At 33.7% G+C, this 24,970-nt stretch overlaps 2 protein-coding genes across 7 annotated transcripts; both read right to left on the reverse strand.

Annotated features, from left to right (window-relative positions):
* Positions 1-15,709: 15,709 nt before the first annotated feature.
* On the reverse strand, positions 15,710-21,059 carry LOC109818981 (superoxide dismutase [Fe] 3, chloroplastic-like). Of its 5 annotated transcripts, XR_014428774.1 has the most exons (6): positions 19,870-21,059; positions 19,669-19,748; positions 17,634-17,743; positions 16,759-16,836; positions 16,499-16,629; positions 15,902-16,042 (listed from the first exon to the last, which is right to left on the reverse strand). XR_014428774.1 is itself a non-coding variant. In XM_083062915.1 (5 exons), exons 2-5 carry the CDS (start codon positions 19,697-19,699, stop codon positions 15,809-15,811), a joined length of 384 nt encoding a protein of 127 aa, XP_082919041.1. In that variant the 5' UTR covers positions 19,700-19,748; positions 20,554-21,059; the 3' UTR covers positions 15,710-15,808. The 5 variants fall into 5 exon arrangements, 4 of the variants coding, with proteins under 4 accessions (XP_082919041.1, XP_082919040.1, XP_082919039.1 ...); XM_083062915.1 differs by lacking the exon at positions 16,499-16,629 and having other exon boundaries at positions 15,710-16,042; positions 17,634-17,674; positions 20,554-21,059; XM_083062914.1 differs by lacking the exon at positions 16,499-16,629 and having other exon boundaries at positions 15,710-16,042; positions 20,554-21,059.
* A 29-nt stretch (positions 21,060-21,088) lies between these two features.
* Positions 21,089-23,180, reverse strand: LOC145949211 (uncharacterized). Of its 2 annotated transcripts, XM_083062923.1 has the most exons (4): positions 22,666-23,180; positions 22,450-22,568; positions 22,113-22,272; positions 21,089-21,380 (listed from the first exon to the last, which is right to left on the reverse strand). In XM_083062923.1, exons 2-4 carry the CDS (start codon positions 22,477-22,479, stop codon positions 21,187-21,189), a joined length of 384 nt encoding a protein of 127 aa, XP_082919049.1. In that variant the 5' UTR covers positions 22,480-22,568; positions 22,666-23,180; the 3' UTR covers positions 21,089-21,186. The 2 variants fall into 2 exon arrangements, with proteins under 2 accessions (XP_082919049.1, XP_082919048.1); XM_083062922.1 differs by having other exon boundaries at positions 22,450-23,179.
* Positions 23,181-24,970: the final 1,790 nt, after the last annotated feature.

Raw genomic sequence — 24,970 nt, forward strand, 5'->3', positions numbered from 1 at the left:
CTCATTCCAATATTAGATTGATTGGAGACTTATGATGAAATCTTCTTCCCTTTTCAAGGGAAGTCCACCAATACATGACATACCTTTGAAAGCTAAGGGTAGCCATTGAAACTCTTCTCTATTCACTCACATTGTGGCAAGTGAAGAGTTGTTTCACCTTCATCTCCCAATTCAAGTAATCCTCAACATTATCCTTTCAATGAAAGGGAAGAAGGTCAACTCTATATTCCTTGTGAGAGTCGTGCCTAGGCCTATGTTGCATGGGGGATCATTGCTAGTAGTTATCATCATGGTGACTACTATGAAACCCTTCACTCGAGGTTGAGTGCGTGTGTGAATGATCGCTCTTGGGTTGTGAACCTCCTTCCGCATGTTTGCCTCTAGAAGGCTTGGAAGTCCGTCCCCATCTTACCTTTTGGGCTTTGAAGGCCCATTGTCCTCATGGACTTTGAGATTGCTAGCCTAACCACCCACCACTAGTTTGTTTAACAACTCTCTTATTGTTTCATTATTATTTTCATTTCCTTATTCTTGCTTTTCTAATATAATCCTTAAGTTCACGGAGTTCATCTTTAGTACTCCTATGACTTCTAGGGGAATGATGACCATGCACACTACTATCATGAGAATGATCACTCATTTTTGCGAAAATTTTTTTCACAAGTTTTCAAATAAATTGCAAAAATAGTGTTAAAGATTTTTACAAAAGATTTTCTTTTTGGTGCAAGACTAAGTACTTAGAGGTCTAAGTATACATGTTGTACTATCAAGGGAGGTGAGCTAGAAGGAGCCACTTAATAACCAAACATTTTCAAGTAAAAATTACTAAACCCTTTTATACTTGTCTCACAAAACAATTTTGCACACAAGTCATGTAAATGTGTGTCTGTGCACGAACCCCTACTCGATAAAGACACCTTCTAAACGAACTTGGAACGTTCTTAATTACATTTTGAAAGTAAACTAACGAAGATAGCAAGTTAAAGCATATACAAGTTGAATGCCCTAGGGTGGAAGTCTAAGTGACACTTAGAGCCCCTTAGAACACTTCCACAAGTACTAAACGTTCTAAGAAAGCAAGTAAACTAGAAGAGTCCTAGTGGAAGCCCAAATGACCTTAGAGCCCTATGGGACACTTCCACAAGTACTAACGGATACTAGGTTTCAATTAGAAAACTTAGGAATGGTGGGAGAACACAAACTATGTTTCCCAATTCACCTCTAGTAAGTCTATACAATTTTAAAGAAAAGAATATAAAAGGTCTAGCAACCAAATGAACCTCAAATGAAACACAAATGAAATGAAAATTCAAGTAATTTGGTGACTCACTTTTGTAATGAAGTTTAGAGAAGGATTTGCTTAGTGATGGAAATCTCCGTCTCTAAAGTAGTCTCTAATCCGGTTAAAATTTTCTGTAATCTTCTTGGACCTGCAAAAAGAGAAAACAACTTAGCCACTCCAATGCATGTGAAAGCAACCGATTTTTTTTACAGAGTTCGAGGACAAAGACACAAATATAGGGTTTAGGGTTTACGGTCTGGCATAACAAGATCGCATACCTTTTTTATTATTTTTCGACTAAAATAATCATGTAAATACAACCAATTTTTAATGAGATGAGGGTAAGAGACAAATATATAGGGCTTTCATGACCTATATTTTCTCACAATGAATACAAAATGTATCTAATACAAATTGTCTAAATTATTCGACATCGAGGTCAAACATAAGAAAATAGTATACCTCTTTTATCATTTATCGACTAAAATAATCATCATGTAAATACAACCAATTTTTACTAAGATGACAGACACAACCAATTATATAGGACTTGAAAGCACTATATTTTCTCATGATCAATATAAAATGTATCTAACAACAACCGTCTCACTTTACCGAGATAATCGTCTTATAATCGTAACAACAACCGTCTTATAATCGTATACCTCTTTCATCATGTATTGACTAAAATAATCATCATATCAACACAATCAATTTTTACCGAGATGAGGGAAAAAAGCAAATATATAGGACTTTCATGCCATATATTTTCTCACGATGAATACAAAATGTATCTAATAACAACCTCCTCAATTTTTTGACATCAGGATCAGTCATAAAAAGGTAGAATACCTCTTTCATCATTTATCGACTAAAGTAATTATGTAATAACAACTAGTTTTTAACGACATGAGGGACAGAAGCAACTATATAGGGCTTTCATGCCCTATATTTTTTCACGATGAATACAAAATGCATCTAATAAAACCGTCTCAACTTTTCGACATCTGGGTAAGGCATAAAAGATCATATACATCTTTCATTATTTGTCGACTAAAATAATTATCATGTAAATACAACCATATTTTATCGAGATGAGGAATAGAGGTATGCAAGCAAATGGAACATCAACTGATGTCAAAACTAACATCGTTAGGCATGAAAATCTAAGGGACATATATAGGACTTTATTACCTTATACCTTTCTCAAGATGAATGAAAAATGTATTGAATTACAATTGTCTCTAGTTTTTGACATCAGGGTTGAGCATAGTCATAAAAGGATCAGATACCCTATTTGATGGAAACCTCTTGGAGAATCCGGAATGGTGTTGGCTTCTCCTCCAAGTTTCTACCTAGACCTTTGGGTCCTTGACACTTCTCAAGCTTCACCAAAGCCTCCAATGGTAGACCATTTATGAAATAATTCCATGTGAGTTTACATTTAGTGTCATTTGAGACACATTTAAGGTGTAATAAGACTCATGTGACCGGCCATGTGGGTGGTGCACATGGTGACTCAAATTCACCTGAAATGTGAATCAAATCACATTTAGATGCAAACCCTATATGTAGCACATGGAGGAGCCGGGAATCTAGGAGTGGAAATTCATATTTCAATTTTTAAATTTGAATTTTAGGCACCAAGAGTGAAAATTAACCTTGTCATGGTTAATTCTAACTCTCGGTCACTCTTAGCTTCCTTATCACACTTTCGTGGCTTATATATAGATTAGGACCATGTATCATTCTCACTTTTGAGCATTATTTGAGAGTAAACTTCTATATTTTCTATCAAAGCCAAGAGTCACCTAGAGTTTGGGGAAACCATCCTTTCACCTTGAGATTTCTTCTTTGTAGCCTTGGAATTCTATCCGAGAGGCTTAGGAAAATCTTCTTCAACTTTTTTCCTTCTTTTCATTGGATTTCAACCTTGAAGAATTCTCAAGGACTCAAGAAGGAGTAGCGTGTAGAGAATCAGGGAGTTTCATCAATCTAGTACTCCATCACCCTCCTTCTTGGGAAGGATCTATCCTCGGATCTAACTCTTCTTCATCAGTGCTACATCACGTGTATAAGACATAAGTTCACTGACATTAAATGTATTCCTAACACCATAATCAGAAGGTAAATCTAACTTATATCAATTATCATTGATCCTTTGGAGGACATGGAATGGACCGTCTACTCTTGGACTTAGTTTGGACTTCCTTTGTGTAGGAAATTTATCTTTTCTTAAATGAATCCAAACTAAGTCTCCTTCCTTAAATATAAGTTTCTTTCTCCCTTTGTTGTTTTATTCAATATATTTTTGAGTTTGTTTTTCAATTTGGCTTTTAACCTTCTCATGGAATTTCTTTATAAAATATGTCTTAGATACTCCTTTTTTATGTAAATAAGAAGATGTATTAGGTAATGGTAGTATATCAAAAGGAGTGAGAGGGTTAATGATGGAAGACCATGGGCCTAGGGTCCAATTACTAGAGCTATGGCTAGGAGCATACATGAGGGATTGGCTAGCTTGGAGGATAGTAGGCTTTCTAGGCCCAAACTACTCATGTGAGCCATCACATATTGAGATTTGGCCTTGCACATTTGTACATAGTAGTTACTTGTATAGGTTTATTTTGTTTTTTTATTTGTAAGGCACTTTCTTTCTTTTCTTATAGGATATCCCTTTGGGATTTTAGGGTATGTTACTTGGAAACTTTTGCTCCTTTTGACCATGTATTAAGGATAATTGATTTTCATATTTTTAGTAGTAGAAGTGGGGTGACAAATAGTAAGGTGTGTAGGTGTAACTAGTAATTAGGCCAGAAGTGGGCCTAAGCTAAATTTTACATATTGGACTAGTTTTCCTCCATTTTTTCCAAGGAATTGATTTAGCTAGGTCTCACCACCATTTGGTGAACCTAAGTAGACCAATTCCAAGATTTTTGTATTGACTAAATGAAGGAAATCACCTTGGCCGCCTAGCTCACTTCCTTGGCCGAATTAACATGGCTTCTTCTACACACCTGGGAAGCTTTTACTACAAGCTTCTAACTTAGCTTGCTTTCCAAGATTCTAAGTGAGAAGCTGGCTCCACAAGCCTCCTAATTAACTGGACCAGTTGGCTTGAGTGTAAAAAGGCTAACAATGGTTCTCCTTGAACCTTAATTAGTCTAGCTTACACCACAAGCTTCTCCCTCACTATATAAGTTTTTTCCTTGACTTTGTAAACACTTTTGATGTTAATGAGATAAGATATTTCCAAAATTCTCTCTACTTTCAAAGGTCCAAACCTAGGAGAAAGCCTTCTCCTTAAGAACCTTCAAAAAGGATTCCTTCCTTTGTGCCTTGGTTCCTACTGCTTCTTCTTCTTCAAGAAGAGTGTCGCACCATTCATAGCTGCATCCTTCAAACTATGAAGAGTTTGAAACTTTGTTTCGTGAAGTTCAATACCTTAATAGAAGATTGGACATGAAGATGGAACTAGGAGAAGATAACAATCACTTCTACTAGTGTCTTCCATCAGTTAAAGCCATAAACAACCTCAAAAGAAGAAAGATTGGTAGTCTTGTGGAATACCCTATTATAAGAAAATTCTATATGAGGACTATGTTCATCCCAAGACATCTTGTTGTTTTTAAGAATACCCCTAATAATGTAGATAGGGATCTATTTACTACTTCTATTTTCCCATAAATTTGTTGGTGACTGGTAGTAGAGAATAGAAGTTGAGTTCCTAGTCTCTCCCAAAGTGTTTTCCAAAAATGGTTAAGGAACTTAACTTCCCTATCCGAAAATATTGTTTTCGGGATTCCCCTTAAAGGGTGAAGTCCACTTGGAACTTCTTTGGAAATAGATGTTCAAATTCCTTTAAAAGAATTTGAACCCGCTTAGGTAGAGACTTGAGTGCAAAACTTATGGCAACAAGTGTCTCTTTAAAATAGAGAAGGTAATGAGGTTGATCAACTAAAAGACATTGTTTAATGGAATGATTTTTAGAAAACTAACTTCTAGGAACAACTTCCTTCGAACTTTATCACCTTCTCTTCCTCCAACACTTGTGATGGTGAAAGAGGAGTCAAGGTATGTTTCTTGCCTAGGTGTACTAGGCGAATCTTATTAGTCACACCACCATGAATAGTCTTCCTATCATATTATCAAGGTCTACCAAGTAAAATATGACTTGCATCCATTGAAATTACATCACATAAAACTTCATCTTTATATTTTCCAATGGAGAAAGGAACATTTACTTGGTCATTAACTTCTATAGGTCCATCCTCATTAAGCAATTTAAGTTTATAAGATTTAGGATGGGCTATAGTAGTTAGGTGAAGCTTATCAACCAACCTTTGACTTAGAAAATTATTGCAACATCCATTATCAACAATGAGAGAACCAATATTTTACATCTAGAATGGAAAAGGTTATTTCTTTGTGATTGATCTTGTTCACTAAGTTGGTTGGTAAGTAACCTTTGGACAACCAATATTCCTAAGCACTTATTTAAACTAGTCCTAGTTTCATTAGAAGACTTTTCTTTTTGTTTTTCTAGTGGTCTTTCCTTTGAATAAGAGGAGTGACCCTCTTTCTTGAAGTCTTTCTTAGGGTATGAGGTAGATTCTTTCCTAAGGCTAGGCTTCCTTCTAAGTTGTTGTTCTTCCCTCACACAAAGTTGAACTAGTTCATGACGGTCTCTATACTATAATAGTTCAACCTTGTCCCTAATTTCTAAGTTAAGACCACTTTAGAACCATGCAATGGTGGTCCTTTCCTCTTCCCTAATTCCAGCTCTCATTATAAGCAATTCCATTTGTTGCCTATATTCTTCCAAACTTTGATTTCTTTGTTGGAGTCTTTTGAGTTTTTTCATTAACTCCCTCTCATGATAGGGAGGAATATGCCTTCTCTTTAAGGATCTTCTAAGCTCATTCCAATATTGGATTGAAGGCTCATGATGAAATCTTCTTTCCCATTCAAGGGAATCCATAATTACATGGCATACCCTTGAAAGCTAAAGATAGTCATTGGAAGTCTTATCTCTTCACTCACATTGTGGAAAGTGAAGAGTTGTTCACCTTCATCTCCCAATCCAAGTAATCCACAACACTATCCTCTCAATGAAAGGGAAGAAGGTCAACTCTAGGTTCCTTGTGAGAGTCATTCCTAGGCCTTTGTTGCATAGGAGATCATTGATAGTAGCTATCATCATGGTGACTACTATAAAACCCTTCACTTGAGGTTGAGTGGGTGTGTGAACGATGGATCTTGGGCCATGAACCTCCTTTTGCATGTTTTCCTCTAGAAGGCTTGGAAGTCCGTCACCATCTCACCTTTTGGGCTTTAAAAGCCCATTGTCCTCATGGATTTTGGGACAGCTAGCCTCACCACCCACCACTAGCTTGTTTAACAACTCTTTTATTGTTTTATTATTCTTTTCATTTTCTTATTCTTTTTTTCTAATATAATCCCTAAGTTCACAGAGTTCATCTTTAGTACTCCTATGACTTCTAGGGGAACGATGATCATGCACACTACTATCATGAGAATGATGACTTGTTTTTACGAAAAAGGTTTTCACAAGTTTTCAAATAAATTGAAAAATATAGTGATAAATATTTTCACAAAATATTTTCTTTTTGGTGCAAAACTAAGTACTTGGAGGTTTAAGTATACAAGTTTTACTATCAACGGAGGTGAGCTACAAGGAGCCAAGCTACAAGGATCCACTTAATAACCAAGTCTTTTCAAGTAAAAATTACTAAACCCTTTTATACTTGTCTCACTAAACAATTTTGCACACAAGTCATGTAAATGTGTGTGCGGGCACGAACCCCTAATAGGAAAAGAAGCCTTCTAAACGAACTTGGAACGTTCCTAATTACATTTAGAAAGTAAACTATCGAAGCAAGCAAGTAAAGAAAGAAAGTTAAAGATTATACTAGCCGAATTCTCTAGGGTGGAAGTCTAAGTGACACTTAGAGCCCCTTAGAGCACTTCCACAAGTACTAAACGTTCTAAGAAAGCAAGTAAACTAGACGAGTCCTAGTGGAAGCCCACATGACACTTAGAGCCCTATGGGACACTTCCACAAGTACTAACGGATACTAGGTTTCAATTAGAAAACTAAGGAATGGTGGGAGAACACAAACTATGTTTCCCAATTCACCTCTAGTAAGTCTATACAATTTTAAAGCAAAGAATATAAAAGGTCCAGCAACCAAATGAACCTCAAATGAAACACAAATGAAATTAAAATTCAAGCAATTTGGTGACTCACTTTTGCAATGAAGTTTAGAGAAGGATTTGCTTAGTGATGGAAGTTTCCATCTCTAAAGTAGTCTCTAATCCGGTTAGAATTTTATGTAAACTTCTTGGACCTGCAAAAAGAGAAAACAAGTTAGCTACTCCAATGCATGTAAAAGCCACCGATTTTTTTACTAAGTTCGAGGACAAAGACACAAATATAGGATTTAGGGTTTACGGTCTGGCAAAACAAGATCGTATACCTCTATTATCATTTTTCGACTAAAATAATCATCATATTAACACAATCATCTTTTTACCGACATGAGAGACAAAAACAAATATATAGGGCTTTCATGCCAAATATTTTCTCGCAATGAATACAAAATGTATCGAATAACAACCGTCTCAATTTTTCGACATCAGGATCCGACATAATACGTTCTTATACCTCTTTCATCATTTGTCGAATAAAATAATCATCATATTAACACAATAAGTTTTTTTTACCGAGATGAGGGACAGAAGCAAATATATAAGACTTTCATGTCCTATATTTTCTCACAATGGATACAAAATGTATCAAATAACAATCGTCTCAATTTTTCGATATCAGGATCACGCATAAAAAGATCATATACCACTTTCATCATTTGTCGACTAAAATAATCATACCAACACAAACAATTTTTACCGAGATGAGGGACAAAAGCAAATATATAGGGCTTTCATGCACTATATTTTCTAACGATCAATACAACATGTATCGAATAACCGTTTCAATTTTTCGACATCAGGATCAGGATTAAAAATTTTGTATACCACATTCATCATATGTCGATTAAAATAATCACAATACCAAATAAATCAATTTTTACCGAGTTGAGGGACAGAAGCAAGTAAATAGGGCTTTCATGCCTTTTATTTTCTCCCGATGAACACAAAATGTATCTAAGAACAACTGTCTCAATTTTTGACATCAGGATCAGGCATAATACGTTCGTATACCTCTTTCATCATTTTTTGACTAAAATAATCATCATATTAACACAATGTTTTTATTCGAGATGAGGGATAAAAGCAAATATATAGCGCTTTCATGCCCTATATTTTCTCACGATGGATACAAAATATATCGAATAACAATGGTCTCAATTTTTCGATATCAGGATCACGCATAAAAAGATCGTATACCTATTTCATCATTTGTCAACTAAAATAATCATACCAACACAAACAATTTTTACCGAGATGAGGGACAAGCAAATATATAGGCTTTCATGCACTATATTTTCAAATGATCAATGCAACATGTATCCAATAACCATCTCAATTTTTCGACATCAGAATCAGGATTAAAAAGTTCATATACCACTTTCATCATATGTCGATTAAAATAATCATCATACCAATGAAATCAATATTTACCGAGATGACGGACAGAAACAAATAAAGAGGGCTTTCATGCCCTATATTTTCTCACGATGAACACAAAATGTATCTAACAACAACCGTCTCAATTTTTCGACATCAGGATCAAGCATATTACGTTCGTATACCTCTTTCATCATTTTTCGACTAAAATAATCATCATATTAACACAATCATTTTTTTATCGAGATGAGGGACACAAGCAAATATATAGGGCTTTCATGCCCTATATTTTCTCACGATGGATATAAGATGTATCTAATAACAACCGTCTCAATTTTTTGACATCAAGATCAGACATAAAAAGATCGTATACCTCTTTCATCATTTGTCGACTAAAATAATCATCATACCAACACAAACAATTTTTACCGATATGAGAGACAGAAACAAATATATAGGACTTTCATGCCCTATATTTTCTCATGATGAATACAACTGTATCGAATAATCGTCTCAATTTTTCGACATCAAGATCAGGCATAAAAAGTTTGTATACCTCTTTCGTCATATGTCGATTAAAATAATCATCATAACACAATCAATTTTTACTGAGATGAGGGATAGAAGCAAATATATAGGGCTTTCATGCCCTATATTTTCTCACAATGGATACAAAATGTATGGAATAACACCCGTCTCAAATTTTCGACATCAGGATGAGGCATAAAAAGTTCGTATACCTCTTTCATCATTTGTCGACTAAAATAATCATCGTATTAACACAATCATTCTTTACTAAGATGAGGGACATAAGAAAATATATAGGGCTTTTATACCCTATATTATCTCACAATGAATACAAAATGTATCGAATAACAACCGTCTCAATTTTTCAATATCAGGATCAAACATAATACGTTCGTATACCTCTTTCATCACTTGTAGACTAAAATAATTATCACATTACCGAGATAAGGGACAGAAGCAAATATATAGGACTTTCATGTCCTATATATTCTCATGATGGATACAAAATGTATCGAATAACAACCGTCTCAATTTTTCGACATGAGGATCAAGCATAAAAAGATTGTATACCTCTTTCATCATTTGTGGACTAAAATAATCATCATACCAGCACAAACAATTTTTACCGAGATGAGGTACAAAAAGCAAATATATAGGGCTTTCTTGCCCTATATTTTCTCATGATGAAGACAACATGTATCGAATAATCGTCTTAATTTTTTGACATCAGGATCAGGCATAAGAAGTTCGTATATCTCTTTCATCATATCTCGATTAAAATAATCATCATACCAACACAATCAATTTTTATCGAGATGAGGGACAGAAACAAATATATAGGGCTTTCATGCCCTATATTTTCTCACAATGAATACAAAATGTATCGAAAAATAGCCGTCTCAAATTTTCGACATCAGGATGAGGCATAAAAAGTTCGTATACCTCTTTCATCATTTGTCGACAAAATTAATCATCATATTAACACAATCATTCTTTACCGAGATGAGGCAAGAAGCAAATATATAGAACTTTCATACCTTATATTATCTTACAATGAATACAAAATGTATCGAATAACAACCGTCTCAATTTTTCGATATCAGGATCAGGCATAATACGTTCGTATACCTCTTTCATCACTTGTCGACTAAAATAATTATCACATTACCGAGCTGAGGAACAAAAGCAAATATAAAAGACTTTCATGCCTGATATTTTCTCACGATGGATACAAAATGTATCGAATAACAACTGTCTCAATTTTCCGACATCAGGATCAGACATAAAAAGATCCTATACATCTTTCATCATTTGTCGACTAAAATAATCATTATACCAACACAAACAATTTTTACCGAGATGAGACACATAAGCAAATATATAAGGCTTTCATGTCCTATATTTTCCCACGATGAATACAACATGTATTGAGTAATCGTCTCAATTTTTTTATATCAGGATCAGACATAAAAAGTTCGTATACCTCTTTCATCATATGTCGATTAAAATAATCATCATACCAACACAATCAATTTTTATCGAGATGAGGGACAGAAGCAAATATATAGGGCTTTCATGCTCTATATTTTCTCACAATGAATACAAAATGTATCTAATAACAGCCATCTCAAATTTTCGACATCAGGATGAGGCATAAAAAGTTTGTATACCTCTTTAATCATTTGTCAACTAATATAATCATCATATTAACACAATCATTCTTTACCGACATGAGGGACAAAAGTAAATATATAGAGTTTTCATACCCTATATTTTCTCACGATGAATACAAAATGTTTCAAATAACAACCCTCTCAATTTTTCAACATTAGGATAAAGTATTAAAAGTTCATATACCTCTTTCATCATATGTCGATTAAAATAATCATCATACCAACACAATCAATTTTTACCGAAATGAGGGACAGAAGCAAATATATATGGCTTTCATGCCCTATATTTTCTCACAATGAATACAAAATGTATCGAATAACAATCGTCTCAATTTTTCGACATCAGGATGAGGCATAAAAAGTTCGTATACTTCTTTCATCATTTGTCGACTAAAATAATCATCATATTGACACACATTTTTTACCGAGATGAGGAACAAAAACAAATATATAAGGTCTTCAAACCCTATATTTTCTCACGATGAATACAAATTGTTTCAAATAACAACCCTTTATATTTTTCGACATCAGGATAAGGTATTAAAAGTTCATATACCTCTTTCATCATATGTCGATTAAAATAATCATCATACCAACACAATCAATTTTTACCGAGATGAGCGACAGAAGCAAATATATAGGGCTTTCATGCCCTATATTTTCTCACAATGAATACAAAATGTATCGAATAACAGTCGTCTCAATTTTTCGACATCAAGATGAGGCATAAAAAGTTCGTATACTTCTTTCATCATTTGTCGACTAAAATAATCATCATATTAACACAATCATTTTTTACCAAGATGAGAGACAGGAGCAAATATATAGGATTTTCATACCCTATATTTTCTCACAATGAATACAAAATGTTTCAAACAACAACCCTATATATTTTTAGACATCAAGATAAGGTATTAAAAGTTCATATACCTCATTCATCATATATCGATTAAAATAATCATCATACCAACACAACCAATTTTTACCAAGATGAGGGACAGAAGCAAATATATAGGGCTTTCATGCCCTATATTTTCTCACAATGAATACAAAATGTATCGAATAACAACCGTATCAATTTTTCGACATCAAGATTAAGCATAAAAAGTTCGTATACCTCTTTCATCATTTGTCGACTAAAATAATCATCATATTAACAATCATTTTTTACCGAGATGAGTGACAAAAATAAATATATAGGGCTTTCATGCCCTATATTTTCTCACAATCAATATAAAATGCATCCAATAACAACCGTCTCAATTTTTCGACATCAGGATCAGACATAAAAATATCGTATACCTCTTTCATCATTTGTCGACTAAAATAATCATCATACAAACACACAATTTTTACCGAGATGAGGGACAAAAGCAAATATATAGGACTTTCATGCCCTATATTTTCTCACGATGAATATAAAATGTATCAAATAACAACCTCTCAATTTTTTGACATCAGGATCAGGTATAAAAAGTTCATATATACCTCTTTCATCATATGTCAATTAAAATAATCATCATACCAACATAATCAATTTTTACCGAGATGAGGGACAGAAGCAAATATATAGAACTTTCGTGCCCTATATTTTCTCACAATGAATACAAAAGGTATATAATAACAACCGTCTCAATTTTTTGACATCAGGATCAGACATAAAAAGTTCGTATACCTCTTTCATCATTTGTCGATTAAAATAATCAGCATATTAACATAATCATTTTTTACAGAGATGAGGGATAGAAACAAATATATAAGACTTTCATACCCTATATTTTCTCACAATCAATACAAAATGCATCTAATAACAACCATCTCAATTTTTCGACATCAAGATCAGGCATAAAAAGATCGTATACCTCTTTCATCATATGTCGACTAAAATAATCATCATACCAACACAATCAATTTTTACCGAGATGAGGGACAAAAGCAAATATATAAGGCTTTCATGCCCTATATTTTCTCACGATGAATACAAAATGTATAGAATAACAACCGTCTGAATCTTTTGACATCAAGATCAGGCATAAAAAGTTTGTATGCCTCTTTCATCATTTATCGACTAAAATAATCATCATACCAACACAAACAATTTTTACCGAAATGAGGGACAGAAACAAATATACAAGACTTTCATGCCTTATATTTTCTCACAATCAATACAAAATACACATAATAACAAAAATCTCAATTTTTTGACATCATGATCAGGCATAAAATTCAGCACCAAAACGACATAAGAAAAGTTTAAAAAGAAATCAATAAATATAACTAAACTCTAAAGTATCGCAACCATATGATATTGCCAATCCCATATATGTTGTTCCTTAATTCCAACAAACACAATTTCAATAAAATCAAAAGTGAATAGCTATGTCTTTCAAGTTTTGATTGAAATAAAAGATGCAATAATGGTCACTCTACACAGCCTATAATGAATAAGGGAGCAATTTCATAATCAATTTAAAATGATCAAAGCCAAGAGAGCAATCAATCTAATAAGTACCTCAGCTGCATTGTTGAATTCGGGGAACGGATTCCCATTGTTGTATGTCACTTTGACTAGTTCATCCAAGGTGTATCCATATAGTATATCATCCTTTTCTAGCTGTTTGTTCAAACCTTCTATTAAATTCCGATGATAAACCAAAACAACATAAGAAAAGTTTAAAAAGAAACGGTGCCACCTCCTTCGTCTCCTCCGGCCCCACCACTTGAGTCTGACCTCCCTATTGCCCTCCGGAAAGGTAATCGTTCTACTCGTAATCCTTCCCCTCATTATATTACTCTGAGTTATCACTGGTTATCCCCCTCCCAATATACTTGTCTCTCTTCTCTTTCCTCTGTGTCTATTCCTAAAAATGTAGGTGATGCCTTGGCCCACCCTGGTTGGAGACAAGCCATGCTTGATGAACTGTGTGCTCTTCAGAACAATGGTACTTGAGATCTTGTTTCTTTGCCTCCTGGGAAGTCTGTGGTTGGATGTCGATGGATCTTCACAGTCAAGGTTGGTCCTGATGGCACCATTGATCGACTCAAAGCTCGTTTGGTCGCCAAAGGTTATACTCAAATTTTTGGATTAGACTATGGTGACACTTTCTCCCCTGTTGCCAAGATGACCTCTGTCAGATTATTCTTAGCCATGGCTGCTCTTCGCCGTTGGCCTCTCTATCAACTGGATGTTAAAAATGTCTTTCTTCATGGGGATTTGCTTGAGGAAATTTATATGGAGCAACCTCCTGGGTTTGTTGCTCAGGGGGAGTCTTCCGGTTTGGTATGTCGTCTCCGCAAATCACTTTATGGTCTTAAGCAGTCTCCAAGGGCATGGTTTGGTAGATTCAGTACTGTAGTCCAACAGTTTGGTATGACTCGAAAAGAAGCTGATCATTCGGTATTTTATCAACATTCCCCTGCTGGGTGTATCTACTTGATAGTGTATGTTGATGATATTGTTCTTACCGGTAGTAATCATCATGGCATTTCTCAGATAAAACAACATCTTTGCCATCACTTTCAGACAAAAGACCTTGGTAAACTTCGGTATTTCTTGGGGATTGAGGTAGCGCAATCTACAGATGGAATTGTAATATCTCAAAGAAAGTATGCATTGGATATTTTAGAGGAAACTGGGCTAATGAATTCCAAGCCCGTTGATACACCTATGGATCCTAATACCAAACTTCTACCGAGTCAGGGGGAGCCTTTCTCAGATCCCGAGAGATACAGAAGACTGGTTGGGAAATTGAATTATCTCACAGTAACTCGTCCTGACATCTCTTTTGCGGTTAGTGTGGTGAGTCAATTTCTCAATTCTCCATGTGCAGGACATTGGAATGCAGTCATCCGCATTCTGAAGTATATCAAAGGTGCTCCAGGAAAAGGTTTATTATATGGCTACAACAATCATACCCAAGTTGTGGGATACTCAGATGCAGATTGGGCAGGCTCTCCCTCTGACAGGAGATTCACCTCAGGTTATTGTGTCTTTATTGGCGATAACTTGATTTCGTGGAAAAGTAAGAAGCAGAATGTAGTGGCAAGATCTAGTGCAGAAGCAGAATACCGTGCCATGGCCTCTGCTACGTGTGAGCTTATTTGGCTCAAACAGTTGCTTAAAGAACTGAGATTTGGCGAAGTTACACAGATGACTCTCATATGTGATAACCAAGCTGCCCTTCATATTGCCTCAAATCCAGTATTTCACGAGAGGACCAAACACATTGAGATAGATTGTCACTTCATTCGTGAGAAGATTTTACCTGGGGACATTACTACTCAGTTTGTTAACTCTACTGATCAGTTGGCAGATGTCTTCACCAAATCATTACGGGGTCCTAGGATTGATTATATTTGTAACAAGCTTGGTGCATATGATCTATATACACCAGCTTGAGGGGGAGTGTTAGATATAATTTTATCTTATAGTTTTTATCTTATAGTTTTTATCTTATGGTCCTAGGCCCACTACTTTGTATTTAAACACATCTTGTGCTTTGCAATACACAAGGAATATGTTCTCTCCATTCACCATTACTCTCAACATAACTAAACTCTAAAGTATCGCAACCATATGATATTCCAACAAACACAATTTCAATAAAATCAAAAGTGAATAGCTGTGTCTTTCAAGTTTTGATTGAAATAAAAGATGCAATAATGGTCACTCTACACAGCCTATAATGAATAAGGGAGCAATTTCATAATCAATTTAAAATGATCCAAGCCAGAGAGCAATCAATCTAATAAGTACCTCAGCTACATTGTTGAATTCGGGGAACGGATTCCCATTGTTGTATGTCACTTTGACTAGTTCATCCAAGGTGTATCCATATAGTATATCATCCTTTTCTAGCTGTTTGTTCAAACCTTCTATAAAATTCCGATGATATTCACCCCGGTGCATGTCAATTGTCCTCTTACTCATATATGGCTCTAAGGCATCCTAAGAAATATTGAGGCAGCAAAACAAAGTGAGAATTATCAATTATGATAACAATGATATAAAGGGCCAACTAGTGGCTGCTTTGTGTAATAATGAGTATCCAGTTTATATGAGTCACAAAAGGGTTATAGGATTCCTGATTATCAATTTGTCACATAGGCTCTAAGTCTTATAAAAATCTAACAGTGTCAGTTTACATGATCAATGGAAATATTCTTGTTTCTCCTACTCTGCCCTCCTTAAAAAGTTATAATTAGTTGTCATTTTCCTCTCTTGTTATCTCTGAATGTTGATATATGTTGCACATGCAGCAAAATGTATACCTTGTTTCCATTTTATCCATGATAGAGACAAATTAATTGAAGGTGTTGAATAAACACAATGGCTGTAATAAAAAGAAATTATCCAAGAGAAATAAATTTTCACATAAATAGTTTTTGGAAAAGGGTAACTTACATTTTAGAGTTCATCGAAGGTTGGATGTAATTGTTTCATCCCTTGGTAAAATATAATATTCCTTTTTCGCAATTCTTGGTTTCTTTCTTCATCGTTATAATGGCTTAAGTGGCAATAGTCATTTTAACTACCTATGCAATTATTTCTCTGATAAGCTTACTGCTCAATTAGATGCCTCAACTAATTCAAGCATATAGGCCAAAACAGTACAATTATCTTCAAACAAAAATATGATTCAGGAAATGGAGTGAATAACTTACAAGTTCATAAGGAGGTGTCTTCAAGCCATAAAATGCAGTAATTTTTGAGGACCTAGGTGAACCATCAAACCTCTTTTTCTGCTTAAAATACAATGAGGGAAACATGTCAGCACAAATAAGAAAGGAAATTGTCTCAGGAAAGAAATCTCCTGTTAGAAATCAGGATTCAGCAATCATATAAAATAAATTCAAATCTATAAAAAGATTAAAAAAAATTAATTTTTTAATAAAAAAAAAGATCCATTGCTAATAGTGAAATTTATTTAGCTTGCTCAAATACTTTAGAAACAGACCTCTTTACAATTTTCTATGTTAAGATATGATGCTATCCCAATAGAGAACTGACAAAACATATTTATCCTAAAAAAAACTCTCACTACAGAGCCTCACCATTTCCAACTTTCTACCTATTAGATATTTACAATCCTTGCAGGATTGAAATTTATATTTTGCTTCTTTAAAGAAAATGTTTTGAACTTCAATACTGGAAATCCCCATAAGGCAATGGAAACTTTGCAATTCTAGGCCTCAACTTTGTAGCTTTATCTGTTTCCATTTCTATGAAATAAGTAATAGCCCATGCATTTTAATGTAGAACATTAGGCTCGCTCAATTCAACGATTTATCATGTCTTCCAAAAAAATTAAATTGTTTATTTTATTGTCTGTAAGTAACATCATTTATTAAAAATAATCAAAAGACAAGCATAACAACAAAAAACTACATGCAGACAATTAACCTTAAGTGCAACGCATGTTCATGTTATTAAGTATATCACCAGAAAAGCTACCAAAAGAAATTACAATATTTTAAAGGGAGAACTTATCAGCAAGAGATTGACACCAAGACAACAAATATCAGCTCAAAAAAGTTACCCTCTGAAGAAGCTTTGGAATCTTGAATTTTCTAGATAAATCTGCAGAAATGAGATGAGAGCTAGTACGGATAGGATTGAAGTAACAGGACACCATTGCAATTTTGTTACCTAGCATTTGCATAAGTTTATCAATGCATAATTTAGAAGTTGATAGCATTCCAGAAAACAACCAATATGACCCAGAAAGTAGATTTAATGCAACAATGACACAGTTCTCACATCAGGATTGAATTTTCACATTTTAGACAAACAGCAATACTGTGGAGACTAGAATACGACCCAATGCCATCGCCAATACAAAACAGTCAAAACTGATGCCAGCCTCCACCCAAAACCCAAGCATATGTGTTTCCCTCGTGAGGAAACCACATGTAGAAAAGAACACAATTCAAAAGACTTTGATCCAAGGATTCACATGGAATCAACAATTGATTCCAGATATAAAGTCTCAGTCAAACCTAAAAGTGCATCTTCCCCGCTTTGTATACACAGGAATGATACTCATAATTGCTACAGCAAAAGTTGGTTTTTGAAGCAGTGTAACTGTGAATTCTCTTCCCTAAACACTCAGAGACAGGGTAAGCTTTATAGTTCACATAGGGTGTGTGCTTCAGTGCATGAAGGCTCTGATGGCAAATAGACTAGGCAAAAACAACACCAGCAAAAGATCTCAGAATGTAAACCGAAAGCTGTTGTGACTTAAAATTTCACCCTAAACCATACAACCTAAGAATATAAAGAGTCTATTTGGATACAAATTAAAAGCAGTTCTGAGGGTTTCCCTACTGAAAATTTTTCAGTAGAGAAGCTTACAAAAACTCTTCTAAGCTTGTATCCAAACATCCTCAAATAAAGATCGAGAGAAAGAAAGAAAAAATTGTCAATTTATTTTAGTGTTTTAAAACTTCCTTAAATAACAATTCCAAACTATTATGGATTTTAGTTTAAAGTTACTTTATATTATGCTTAAAGTAGATTCCTATCTAAATTCAAATAAATTTTAGATGTATTAACCAATTCTCAATCAAAACAGTACTAAAATATGATAGTTTCTTATTATTCTAAGGACTCTTTCTAAAAGCCATTTGTCTTTCCTATACAATTGCAACTTTATGAATAACTTTAAATTAATAGTCATCTCATGTAACCAATTCTTAAAGAAAACCAGTTTTTGCATAAAAATATTTTATCACCTCACCCTCTTAATAATGCTTTTGGTGCTATGTTTTCTAGACTCAAAATACTTATCCTGAACCACTAAAGGAAGTGGGGGTATGCAATCAAAAGACATAAACAAGAATTAGATTGACTAAGAAAATTTGGAGTCTAGCTCCTTTCAATAGAGGTAAAATCCTAAAAAGAAAACTGTAGAACAAAAAACATGCACATAGATACAGCAGGTATGCAGAACCCTCATCCAAACCTCTCCTTAAACCTCAAGTGCCACTCTCTCCCTCCTCTCGCTCCATCACTTTATCTTTCCTCTTCCTTGCATATTGGTGTTATACAAGAATTCTATTCTTTTTTTCACTCCAAGTATACCAGCTAGCCTGGTTTTTATTCACAAATTTCTCTCAACATATTCTACCCCTTATTCCTCCTTTGGCTTTCATACACTTGCAGCCTAGTAAGCCCACTCCTCTTCCAAGCATAATATAATATATGTTTATATATGTGTGTATGTGTGTGTATATGTATATATGTAACAATGATTGACCACTGTGAAACAGGATACCACTCAAAAGTCAAAAAATATTTCAGCCACAACCTTAAACCTTATACCTTCAACCATACATCCATCATCATTGACATAGCTTGTCAAATACATGCTTCAACAAATATACATTTCTTGCAATCATTTTTGGATTTCTATTTGCAGCCACATGGTATTTCAACTTCATACTATATATTTTTATGATCATTCTTTTCACTTCACAAGTTTCACAGATGCTGAAACAATATAATTATAATAGAAGTTTTAAGCATAAATAGACTGCAAGATTTAAATTAACTCAGGGCTGGATTAGCCTCACCCTTCATGCATTCCATCTCATCTCCCTTCATAGCTCTCTCAATTATTGTTTGGTTCAATTTGGGGGACCAAATTCCTATCCTTTAAAAAGCAAGAAAAAGCAAGTAGATGGCTATTAATATCTAAGAAATAATATTGATAAAAAAAAAATTAAGGAAATCTGGTAATGAATGGCATTAGAAACAAATTTAGCTTAACTCACTCCCAAAAAGCCAACTCAAGGGAAGATGATTGACGAATTGCGATAAGGAGTAGTCTAGCCATATTCCTAGCCAATGTAGGGCATTTTAACAAACACATCTTACACCTAGAACTACACATCTAGTATACGCTATTTGTAGGAGTGAACATTTTCAAGTGATCCAATACTAGCTTGAGGGAAGAGGATTGTCCAAGTCTTCAAAGGAATGTTCTAGCCATATTCTTAGCTTGAGTGAGACATCTTAATTCAGAGAGAATAGGCAGAGCAATCCCAGTAAGTACATGCATGTGCAATTCTCCATTGAAATACAAAACAAGATTTTAAACAAAATTCATATATTTGATTTCCGGTTGATAAACTGATTTTGAGTTAAGGAACTTTAGGTAGCTTTTGTTTTCGATAAAAATATTATACTAAATTTTCCTACTAACTTCCTTTTAAATAAAAGGTCGAAAAATAAATCACATTCCTTTAAATTTAATTTTGAATAAAATCAATTTTGCAAAGACTTGCTATTACATTTTACCAAGAGATAGGCTGCAATCAAGCACTCAATTTATTTTACCATTTAACAAAGAACAAACTCTTTTTATCAAGCCCTAACTCTTGAAGAAGCATATCAAAACAAGGTATTTGAACAATCAGCCAAGCCTGGTAGTTTTAAGAATTTTGTACAATACAAACCTAATTTTATACAATAGAAATTTGTCTCAACTCAAGATAGAACTTCAAGCACTCCAATAGAAAATCTACAGAATGGAAAGAAAGGAAAATTGAAAACAGACTTGAGGAAAACATTTCTAAACAGAGTTAAGACACTATATGGCATACAAACAACTTCAAAACAGAAAATGAGTGAAAATTGAAAACAAATTTGAGGAGAACATTTCTAAACAGAGTTAAGACACACTATATGGCATAGCAAACAACTTCAAAACAGAAAATGAGTTTACTTTTACCGTCATTTATTTTTATAGAGGCACATATTAATTGTTTTTCTTGTGACCCTTTCTTGCAACCAGTTAACTGATTTCCTTTACATTTTTCTCTGCTTCAATTTATAGCTACCTAACTAGTTAACTACTTAAAAAAATTCCTTTTAAGGCCTAAATAATGACGGTTAGATCACTTGATTACTTGGGTGACTATCCCCTATGAAATAATGTTCTACATCTAACCTTCAGGCTTAGTTTTGGTTAGATCACTTGCTGTTGCATGTGCAGCACATGAAGAGTATTTTTAACTTCTTCATTATCAAATATATATCATGTTGCACGGTTATTCTATTAAAAAAAACAGCAAACAAGTACTATCCAGTTATAAACAGAAGTTAATTAAGAAAAACTCACTCATTAACCGTGTGCAGATTAACAAGATTGTTATGGTAAGAATCAGTAGCAACCGGAAGCACCTCCTTCTTAGACCGTTCTTTCCTTTTCTTCTTTGGCTTTTCACCCTGTCTGTTATCAACCTGAGAGGAAGGTAGTATTTTATCCATGGTTTCAGTTCCCCTGCTTCATATCAAAGACAAAACAGATTAACAACCAAACCAGAAACCTTTACTAAGGACTATTAGATTAAGTTGATTAACAGACACTCAACCAATTTTTTTGTCTTTGACTGGAATTCTAGGAGTTATTTAAAAAATACATATCCATCTAAACCCTAAATGAAAAAAAAAAATGAAACTGAAAAATTATTTGGAATTTAAGAGAAAAATAATTGCAACCATTATCTATTTGTTATGTACAAAAAAGATAAAAGAAAAAAATATTAATCAAAACTCAAAAGTAATATCTAAAAAAAGAATCAAACCAAACATAAAAATCCAGGTAGCTTATCATCAAGAAACCAGGGGAATCCGCAAACATGAAAAAGCTTTACAAAATGCTACTTACAGAAGAAAAGTAGTAGAAATATTACTTTTTACAACACCTAAAGAAAATGGCAGGTCCAGATTCTTTTGACAAATATTCATGGGTCTATTTGTAGCAAAAATAAATAGACAATTGATAAAGTCCAGTGCTCTTGAAAGCTTCAGCTATTAAGTGAATGCACTGTAATAGTTTTATATCTTTGAGATGAGATGTCACAGGCCCCTCATGCAAGCTTTATTTGAGCAGCACCCTTTACTTGATGAAATTTAATTTAATTATGAATAATTGGGCATGTTAATGGATTTACATCTTTAAAGCAACAGAAGTTACAGATAATGTTAACATCAATAATCAGTATGAACTGACCTGGCCATATACACTTGGCCTTCTCAGCTTCCTCCCATGTTACTACACGTGCTTCAATGACACTCTTAGGTGGTTCTGCTTTTGTTTTCAAGGAAGTGAATGCATCCTTATCCACCTCTTCTTTGCTAGCCCATGCAGCAATGTTCATTTTACCTAGTATCTAATAAAAGAATCAAACCCTATGATCTATATATCAAGAATTATGTGTAAAAAAAATAAAGGAAACTTGAGAGAGGAATGTGACCAAGAAATATCGTGACAAGAAAAACTCAAACTACTAGACATGCAATGACATTAAGATATTCAGAGTTTAAAATCAGAGAGTCAAACAATTTACCTTCAAAGTCAGAACCTGAATCAGGATCATAAACTATATCTAAATATGAAGATATAATAGAAACCCGCCATTAGTTTCATCTTCAACAACAACATCATCCCTAGGCTGCTCCTCCTTCCCTGCTTTCCAATTCACACAATAAAATATTAGTGCCTTTTTGGTATAAAAAAAAAAATCGAAAGTAGCCCGTACGGAAGACCATGGAACAGTCACTACAGAATACAAAGAAGAGGAAAATGAGGAGTTTGAAGCATTGTTGTCAATCGCGGCCAGTGGAGCGGAGCGGCCCGACGCCGCAATGGTGATGTTGTCGCGTCTCGGATTTCTGTCGCGGCTGGAGCGGCCGCCTCGGTCGCGGAGCGGAGCGGCCAAAAACAGCGGAATCGCGCCGCGTCTTGGACAGACCCTTCATTTAGGGTAAGTCCGTCATTTCTTTTGGGTTTTTCTTGCCCTAATTCTTCCTCTCCCTCTCGTGGAACCATTGTTGTTGGTTTCTGAACGTCTCGCACTCCCTCTCCTCTCTCTCTCGGACTCGATTCTTTCTCTCTCGGGGACGACCGTCGACGCACTCCGGTCGTCTTCTTCAGCGTCTCTGTCAGACGCTTCTCCAGTTCCGACGCACTTCGTCAGTTCCGACTGACCCTCCTCCAGTGTCGACCGATCAAAAAGTATATATAACAGAATTTTAACTTAAAAAATAAAAGTTTGTTTTTTACCATAGTTTTTAATTAACCAATTATTATAAAACTATTTATTTTTTACAATAGTTTTTAATTAATTAATTATTATAAAACCAATTAATTTTGATTATAGTTAAATTTTTTATAAGATCATCCTTAATTTAGGATTTATTTTTCTTTCCACAATTTTAGACTTTTAGATATACTAAAGAGACCAAAACTTCAAAAAAAGAAAAACAAGATTATATGTGTTTATCCTCTCACAGGAATTTTCTTATAAGAAATACACTAACATAAAATAGTTGAACAAAATTTAGGGGGGTGTATTGGTTTAGGATTTCGTAGGATTTTAAAAGACTTTTTTTGAGTAAAAAAATTCATTGGTATTCAATCAGGATTTTATGTCACTTAAAAACAATCCAGTGGTATTCAATCAGGATTTTCAAGATTTTTTAAAGAGTCCATTAAAATCCACTGGTATTCATTTGAGATTTTTTACAACTTAAAAACAATCCATTGGTATTCAAAAATATAAGGATTTTAAAGGATTGTTGTGTGAGAGAGATTTTGAAGGACTTTCTAGTGTTATTTATAAATACCAGATTCATAAAACAATCTCATCCAAACCCATCGGATTTTGAAGGATTGGTTGAAGTGATTTTTCAAGTGTTTCAAGAATTTTCAAGTGAGTTTTTCATCTTCTTTTTTTCTATGCTCCTGTCTTCTCCATTTTTTCTCTACTAATAATATTACACTATTGTTCATTGCTCATATATAATATTTTAGTACTGTTCTCATCCCATTCTCCTATTTTGTGAAACTCTGATATGTAAATGATAGTGCCATTGACTTGCTCTATTTTTCTGTTCGTTCTCTTTAATTGACTTGCTTTGTTTTATTTTATGTAGTTAAATTTGTTCCTTTATATAACACAAAAAAATGTTTGAAATTTCAACTTTTAAGTGGTAATTTTTTTTATAACACACGTCAAGAAAATAAAAAAGTGAAAGATGAAATTGATATCATAATCTCTACAATATATATATATATATATATAATATGAATTTGTTAGGGTTTCTGTGAGTTGAATGAGATGAAAATAGATCTTAGTTTGGGGAAGAACCCTCTCAGCATAAAAACTGCGAACTCTCTCCTCCCCTTGAATTTGTTACTCTTATCCCTCCTTTTTTTATGACTCAACAATTATTTTATTTTTTTTACTATGAAATTTTCTTTTTCTTTTTATATTGTTTATATTTAAAAAAAAGAAAATTAACATAAGACATTGCAGTATCTAATTTTTTAGGGTTTAGGATTTATGCCTTCATTAGCTTATTTTTTAAAAAAGAAAATATTGTTAAAATATTTGTTAGAATAATTTACATTTATAAATATCGTTAAAAATTATCATATAATATATAACTAAAATAATATATATATATATATATATATATATATATATTCTATATCTAAATACTTTCGTTTATATAAAAAAAATTATATATCTAAATATTTTCTCAGTATCGAATATACTGATTTTTTTATATAAAAAATTATCTTATGTTTCTATATTTTCGTTTTTACATGTTTTTTTTTATAATGACTGAGGTATTTAATCCATTTGGATAGCTAATATATATTCGATCTTGTATGATTGGTGTGCTTCTAAAAATAATAATATAATTTTATTGATTTTGTCTCTTATCCATAATTATTTATATAACTAGTTTTCAACATATATTGTTTTAGTAATTCAAATGGGAGATTCACAAGGAAATAATAAAGAAAAAGGAAAAGAGAAAGAAAATTATGAAGCTTGGACCAAGGAGGATTCCGATGAA

This window comes from Cajanus cajan, chromosome 8, assembly GCF_000230855.2.
Source record: "Cajanus cajan strain Asha chromosome 8, NIPB_CcT2T_4, whole genome shotgun sequence".
Lineage (NCBI taxonomy): Eukaryota > Viridiplantae > Streptophyta > Magnoliopsida > Fabales > Fabaceae > Cajanus > Cajanus cajan.